This window comes from Amphimedon queenslandica, unplaced genomic scaffold (genome assembly GCF_000090795.2).
Source record: "Amphimedon queenslandica unplaced genomic scaffold, v1.1 AMPQUscaffold_13475, whole genome shotgun sequence".
In the NCBI taxonomy this organism is placed as follows: domain Eukaryota; kingdom Metazoa; phylum Porifera; class Demospongiae; order Haplosclerida; family Niphatidae; genus Amphimedon; species Amphimedon queenslandica.
In genome coordinates this window covers 239,017-246,669 of record NW_003546289.1, presented here as the reverse complement: position 1 = coordinate 246,669, position 7,653 = coordinate 239,017, and the positions used below count along the sequence as shown (strand labels likewise).

At 35.2% G+C, this 7,653-nt stretch overlaps 2 protein-coding genes across 3 annotated transcripts; one reads left to right on the top strand and one right to left on the bottom strand.

Annotated features, from left to right (window-relative positions):
• Positions 1–743: 743 nt before the first annotated feature.
• Positions 744–4,769, bottom strand: LOC109580807 (queuine tRNA-ribosyltransferase catalytic subunit 1-like). Of its 2 annotated transcripts, none has more exons than XM_019994358.1 (2): positions 4,483–4,767; positions 744–916 (listed from the first exon to the last, which is right to left on the bottom strand). In XM_019994358.1, exons 1-2 carry the CDS (start codon positions 4,723–4,725, stop codon positions 824–826), a joined length of 336 nt encoding a protein of 111 aa, XP_019849917.1. In that variant the 5' UTR covers positions 4,726–4,767; the 3' UTR covers positions 744–823. The 2 variants fall into 2 exon arrangements, with proteins under 2 accessions (XP_019849917.1, XP_019849918.1); XM_019994359.1 differs by lacking the exon at positions 744–916 and adding an exon at positions 3,529–3,857 and having other exon boundaries at positions 4,483–4,769.
• Positions 4,770–4,816: 47 nt separating this feature from the next.
• On the top strand, positions 4,817–7,517 carry LOC100641925 (tetratricopeptide repeat protein 16-like). The gene is made up of 12 exons (XM_011404447.2): positions 4,817–4,923; positions 5,131–5,335; positions 5,389–5,510; positions 5,564–5,696; positions 5,768–5,881; positions 5,931–6,031; positions 6,112–6,270; positions 6,318–6,406; positions 6,463–6,710; positions 6,758–7,085; positions 7,140–7,279; positions 7,337–7,517. Exons 1-12 carry the CDS (start codon positions 4,838–4,840, stop codon positions 7,421–7,423), a joined length of 1,812 nt encoding a protein of 603 aa, XP_011402749.2. The 5' UTR covers positions 4,817–4,837; the 3' UTR covers positions 7,424–7,517.
• Positions 7,518–7,653: the final 136 nt, after the last annotated feature.

Sequence of the window (7,653 nt, the reverse complement as noted above, 5' to 3'; positions counted from 1 at the left end):
AGAAAGTTCAAGATCACATCATATAATTTCCTGCTAGACAGAGCCATAATTTTCATCACAAAAACTCCAATCCAAAGTACCTATCTGCAGATTTGTCTACAGAGAGAAAGTATCAATTATTTCTTACAAAGCACAGCCAAGAGTATTTAGAGTATCTGAAAGAAAAAGAGGCTGGTGAATGATGATACTACGGATTCATCGGCAATGAAAACTATTGTTTCTAAACATTATTAACATGAAATTTTTGAACGTTCACTTTGAATACCCTAGGTCTGACACTTGTGATACATGTGATCGCATGAAGTTACCTACAGCTGAGACCAGTGCAGATAACAAACAATGTACGTGTACATAAACAATAAACACTCTGTGATTGTTAATCTCAAAACACTAAACTTTAGTCTACTTGTCCTTGTTTCCGTTACTTTATACACATCTGCTCTAGAATCCTAAGTAATCTTGTTTTCTTACTTTTCATGTACTTAAAAGGTACCACTGTCATCTAAACAATTTTTTGAAAGTAAAATACACATTCTACTGTTTACTGAAGAATTTTTGATTTTGACTAAATTGGCAGTAAGAGCCATTTCCTACCTACAGCCTACAGAGCCTGCTATTTTGTAAAAGATAGGTGTGGTTAGTTATAAATCAGGTTAAAACCTACTTTTTGATTGTGTAACAGGTTACATAACTTCAGTCATAATTATACCAATATTTAGTTAAAGTACATAACACTAGTACAAGCTCACATCAGAAGCTACACTATCTTTAACAATAACACAAAAACATCAATTACAAAGTGTGATAGCTCACAATTACAACATCAAAGACAGACAGACATGCTTACAGTCAGTAAGGCTCTATCCCATCTCATGAAATTATGAAGTCCATCAAACTTTTTCAGAACATCACATCCCTAAGACAATAATAAAAGATAATAGTAACAATGATAGCAATAATACTAATATCATAATCATAACAATAATGGAACTTCCAGGTCTCTTAAAGTGGTTTTACACATGTGTTGGTCTTCCATCAGAATTACCGTACTTTCTCAATTACTAGCCACAGCTACTACAAATTACGACTCAAGTTAACGGGGCTACTATTCAAGGGTGGTCACTATTCGAGGGCGGCTACTATTTCTCTCATAGCAAACACGTGGTCGGTCACTCCTTCACCTGACCACACCCATCACTCACCATGTGTGCATAAAACTGTGTAGAAATTAAGCAAACATGAGCTAAATGTTGCAAGACATGGAAATTGAGACTGTTATCAGAAGCCACCATGTCCACAAGGAAATAATGAACCTGCTAATAGGAAAGAAACTATAGGTCTTGCCGGAGAACGACAAGATGCACTCGACCAAGCGCACATGGAACATTAATTAAATTTTAATTAACTGTGGCTTCTATTAGAGGGCAACTACTATTACAATTGCTGCCAGCACAGAGGGGGCTACTATTTGGATGCGGCTACTATTCGAAGGGCGGCTTCTTTGGAGGAAATACAGTAACTTTCAACAGGGGAATACTATCAAGATTCAAGCTAGGTCATTTTCAGTGGTGCAGCACCAGAAGCGTAATTACATGCACCGCCACATTTGTATCATATAAAATTTTATTTTGTCCCGTGATCTATAAAGAACAACGTACACATAAAAATAAAACTAGTACACCAAAGTAGCACTTTAGTAATCACTACAGCAGTAATCATTACAGTAGGATCCTCTAATAGTGGTACAAAAGAAGGCGACAAATATGTGACCATAATTGACAAAAGGGACCTTATGGCGGGTAGTGAAATTTGTCTTTCTAGCCTAAGAAATCCAACTTCCTGAGCCCCATTTATCATAAAATTACTCCACAGGATGCAAAAAGTTATTATGAAACTTTTAGAAACAATGATTGTCTAACAAAGCACTCACAGGTTGATATTTTCCATTATAACGATCAATTTTAAAATCCGCCATAAGGGCCCTTATGTCAATTATGGTCACATATTTTGAAGCTTCCATTGTTACCACAGGAGTATAAAATAAGTTGGTACATGTACTGTATGCGCATTTACAGCTGCCTATTATGCAATAGTGCTTCATTGTTATCATTTGATGGTGAGCTATACATTTTGGTACAAACTGTTTTTGCAAGTTGTCACAGAAATAGTCAATTTATAATGAGTTCAAAGTGTAATTATCTATTTTAATGAATAGTCATACATGTACATACACGTAGTACACACAGTATACAACATTATTAACATCAAGAGCTTCATCAGTAATAAACTATCATTCAACTAAACCAGGAAAATCTTTTGGTTGTCTCTCGAGGTAATAGAAACATCATTGATTAAATTCTTTGGACACAAATTGCCATAAATTTACATTCACTATTCATTGCTTTGCAGGTAGCTATGGGATCATGTGAACCACTTCCAATCTCTCAGTCTACACGAAGGCGCTACACAATTGTGAAGAGATCCTTTATGGCTTCATTTCCTGTTACATCACTATTAAAATGATATTCATTGCTAATGACTTATGAATATAATTAAAATCATTCAAAATTTGAACCACGTGTAGCTGATAAGTTGATAATTAGGCATTTTCTGGAAAACATTGTAATTTTGAGGAGAAATTTACTGAAATAAAATTAGACCCAGCAAGTGAGGAGTCTCACAATGTATTAAGCAAAGGTAAGTACAGAACCAGACCCTTTGGCAAAGGCCCAGCACCCCTGCAAATGATTTGTACAAATATCTAAGTTGCTCCATGGCTAAAAAGTGAAAATGGTGGGTGTGTAAACAGTTGTGTATCTCCTAAACAGAAGCACAGACGAAGCTCATTCTTGGTAATATCAAAAAGAGGAGTTGGTTATCTACGTGTGCGGCAAAATAAGAACAGCTCTTGCAAACAAAGATTCTAGGTGGCCTAATTATGCCTAACTTTACAGCATTATTTTCTATAGCTATATCTGCTCCATTAAGATAGAAACAAGCAGGACGTGTAGACCAGGTCTTCATAAGTCTGTGGAAAGACTGTAAAGGTTCCAGGTATTCTGTGAATGATTTGTACAAAAAATCAAAGCCAAACAATTTTCAATAAATGAAAAATTTCCACGGTGACATACACTAGAAGACAATAAAAACTTCGCATTCTGTTTACGATGAACGGCGATTAAATGGTAGCGCCATTTCCGTTTTTTATTGTGGTTGTTCCGTTCATGGTCCATTGGGTCTGGGCACTACCGTTTTTGTTATCATGAACAACACTCCAAGCGTTGCTCGACTTTTCTCTTTCTGACAGTTTCTTTAGGAGTAAGGTTTTCCTAGATACACTTACAGAACGACTATGAGCCATGGTTGATGATAAAACAAGACAGGTAAGTCATAAACGTAGCGACATGCATTTTATATAATTCACCTACCTTATTCTCATGTTGTATAATTCAATAGGACGACAAGAAGTAGTCACAAGAAAGAGTGCTCTGCCAAGCAAAGAAGCAGCTATTATATTATTATATCATGTAATTATAGACCTGCTAGTACCAAGATCAAAATGCATGACACTTGCATCTTTCATAAATAAAAAAATTATAATATACATGTATATAACACAAGTTTTAGAACGTAAGAGTACAATAATGATAGAAATATAATAATGATACTGATAACTAATGTTATCACACAATAAATTGAAGTAAATTGGACTATACTGAGCGTGGTAGCCCGTCCTCCAACGACATGAGTACTTCACACCTCGACTTCACACAGCGTCTCCTTGAGTTGAGGTCCACACTGAACTAATATGACAGTAGTATCTCCAGAGCAGCAGTCAAGAACGAGCATAGTACCATCTGTGGAGTAAAGAAAACCAAAGAGGCAAGGACAAAACGTTGAGCCAACGTGCTCCATAGAAAAACAGACCATAAACCAAAGTAAACGTTTTCTTTATAGCGTTGAAATGCCCAACGGCCGCTCAACGTAAATGGAACGCGAAGTTTTTATTGGCTTGTACTGTATCTCTGCTTAAACTTTGCACATAAAAACCAAAATTGCTTCTTTATGACAAGCAACTTCTCTCTTAATGGCACTAGTTACAGCACTGTTCACGCATCTATGGAAGAGAAATAAGTAAAATAGCATGACTATCCATTACAGCCTGAGGGAAACTATGACTTCCTTCACTTCCGGTGTCCAGAGAAGAGTAGCACCTTCGTGTAGACTGTCCTTTTATAACATCCAATATCAAAGATGTAGATAATGCTCAAAAGTCATATCATTTGTTTTCTCAACCCAGCTACAAAAGACCTAAGCTACAAGTGACTACCTTCCTTTTAAGTTTCCAGCCATTACACCCTAGGATATCACATGCTGTAAATTCTATTCCTAATTATGTCCCCCTAACAAACGCTAACAAGCCCAAAACATCTTCAGCTGACGTACATATAATTCTACATGTAGATGCACTTCAAAACTCACTGGTTTGTTAGCAAGGTGATAAGTATTTCCAAGAATCAATCGACAATCTAGCAGGGGATCCTTCAATTGTTCAGGTGTAACACCTTTCATCGTTCCTTGAGTACCAACAGGCATGAATACAGGCGTATCAACGACAGCATGGGGGAGCGACATTGTAGCAGCTCTAGCTTTTGAAACAGAACAGTTCGCAACAATACTAAATCTTAAAGGACACTCAGACATTGCACATCCAGTATACTGCATCTACACGTACATACAATGTAGCAACCTAATCAACCTATTAAAAAGTAGCATGCTGTGGGGCGTGGCAGAGTCACGTGAGTAAGTAGTAGTTACTATAGTTACAAGGCAATACATGGTAACCATGTCTGAATGTGTTGAGAGTAGTTTAGCAGAATCCTACTGTTATTCAGACATTATGAAAGCCAGGATTGAATGTCTGTAAGTTTTAATTTGCTCCTTGTTTAAGTTACCACTTGCTAAGTTTTATTGTTGTTTATATATACATACATGCACTATACATTCCCCTTCACTAGATCTTTTGCTCTTGTTTTTGCTGCAGATTTTCTATGTAATATACTTGCCTAGCTATCCATGTATATAATATTATTATTATTTTTAATAAAATTATAAACATTTTTTTCTTAGCATTCATGAGTCAAAGAGTTTCTTGTCTATCCAAAAGCCTGAGCAGGCAATTAAGCGAATTAACCGTGCTCTTGTCCTTAATCCTCGAGATCCATATCTTTATCAGTTAAGAGCTAAAGCACTGTTTCAGAGTAAGGATTACATATTAGCTATTCAGAATATAACAAAGGCATTACGTCTTGCTCCATCTGATCACTTATTACAAGTTTGTTGCTATCATTATAATTATTTCCTATAATGCATGTCATAATGATACAGGAAATGTTAGCTGTTACTCATGGCTGCTATGCTGACACTTTGTATGATCAAGGGTTGTATGAAAAGGCATTGGACCATTATAATGTAGTTTACAATGTTTTACCTCACTATCTTATCAAATGGTAACATGATTCATTTATGTATGTGTAAGACAACCCTGTTTCATAATTGTTAGTATATCTTGCTACATTCATTTGAAGGATTACCAACCAGCAATGACACTTTTAAAAACTAAAATATCAGATGATGTACCAAACAAAGTCGACTTATTGCTAATGAGAGCAAAGCTTCATCTTCTCTTCGGGAATGTACAGTATACATGTACATGTACATCCTTTGATTGATGATTTATTAATTCTAATTAATTCTGGTTTTTTAGGCTACAAAATGTTATTGTGATGTTCAAGCTGCATTGCAATTTGATTCATCTTCTAAAGAAGCAATTGAATTAAGAAATGAGCTTGAAAAAAGAACAAACAATGCACACAAACAAGTGACTTTTTAATTATAATTTCTTTGATCTTGTAATTTCATTCTTGCAGGCATTGCACTTTTGCCTAATGGACAGAAGAAAAGAAGCATTGTTTAAAATAGATGCTGCTATTGATTCAGATCCTCACAATGCTAAACATCATATTTTAAGGTTAATACATGAACATATCTATTCTGTATGTACCGTACATGTACCTGTATGAGTGATGCTCTTTGATTTACATTATACAGAGGTGCTTTGCAGCGTAAACTACATTCCTACAATGAAGCCATTGATGATTTTTTAACTGCAATGAATAAAATTGCTCATAACTATGAAGATCCAATATATCAACAAGCTTCGAAACAACTAGTATTAACTTATAACGAATTTGCTGTGAATTGTTTTAAGTAAGTAAACAAATTTTAATTACCATTGTTACAAGAATCATTGGCAGAAATGGCTTTTTTAATGAAGCTCTAACCTTATTAAACAAGGCCATAAAAGAAGACAAAAGTGAACCAGGTTTATACATTAACAGAGGAGGTAAAAGCAAACGTCATAATTTATGTTTACATGCATGTATATGACTTCCATTTTAGATTGTTTTTATAAGCAAAGTCAGTACGGGTTTGCATTGGCTGACTATCAAGTTGCATATGAGTTGTCATTGAGTGTCAGTAGCGGCCTTCACTATCGTCTGGCTGTAGTTCACTATACACTTGGTATGATGGATTTTGCTCAGAAGGTGCTGTCATTGGCAGAAGATCATTTTACAATGGCACTGTTCCACAGTCCTCATACAGCAAGATTCTATACATGCAGAGCTAGAATACGAAACGAAAGAAATGTTAGTTATATCTAAAAGATTTTAGTGCCAATTTCTTTTAAATCTAGAAAGTGTCTGAAGCACAAGATGATATTATTTTATCACTTTTGTTGCATCCTGATGACACAGAATGTTTGCCACTTGTTTCTCAGATATTTCCTGGGTGTTCTGTACAAGATTTAGTGCTAAGTAATCATGCACAACAGCTAAAAGATTTACTGTCATACAGCTCAAGAGAAAGCAGTTTGCCAAAAGAAAATACTGTAACAATGAGCAAGTCTAGTACTTACATCAGTGAACTTTTAGAAGGCATTACAGTTCTTGCTAAATCTTTTAGTGAACCTACATGCAAGCCTGACGCTATTAATTCTCATAGCCTGCTTCCTGCTCAGAAAAGTGAGCACCATATCAGATTCTGTTGATTATTGCAGTTGCTATTATTGTCAATAGATCTACATGTACATGTAAGTGGATGGACAAAAATAGACAAGACATTATCAAATCTACTGAAATTCACTGACACCTCATCTCTACAGCATTGTATGGAAGAAACAGATTTTCATGCCCTACTTTTGTATACGAAAAAAAAAGTTAGTGTTAATGTCCAATCACACAATGTATTTGCGTCTACTATTTTCACTCTGCAGTGTACAAATGAAGTTCATAAGATACTGTATGGATCTCCAAATTTTCCAGATTTACCACCAAAAATAATTATGCAACAAGAAACATAACAATGAAAATTAATTAATAATAAATTATTAGTATTGCATGTACATGTATCTAATGTTTTTCTATCGTGTGTTTGTTTCTACTTTTTAAAACTAAGCCACTTCAGATACCGCTCGCCGTGTACTTGTTCCAAAAGTCATGCCATACTTGTACCTTTCTCCTATGCAAAAACAATAATGATTTTACTTTATTTACAAAAGCACTTGACCATTATTACCTGGAATATGACCTG

Coding starts and splice junctions, on each gene's coding strand:
- LOC109580807 (XM_019994358.1), bottom strand. CDS start 4,725: ATGCAGTATACTGGATGTGCAATGTCTGAGTGTCCTTTAAGATTTAGT. Junction 917..4,482: donor ATCACCTTGCTAACAAACCA/GTGAGTTTTGAA, acceptor TTATTGTCTTAG/GGATGTGATGTTCTGAAAAA.
- LOC100641925 (XM_011404447.2), top strand. CDS start 4,838: ATGGTAACCATGTCTGAATGTGTTGAGAGTAGTTTAGCAGAATCCTAC. Junction 4,924..5,130: donor AAAGCCAGGATTGAATGTCT/GTAAGTTTTAAT, acceptor TTTTTTTCTTAG/CATTCATGAGTCAAAGAGTT. Junction 5,511..5,563: donor CCTCACTATCTTATCAAATG/GTAACATGATTC, acceptor CATAATTGTTAG/TATATCTTGCTACATTCATT.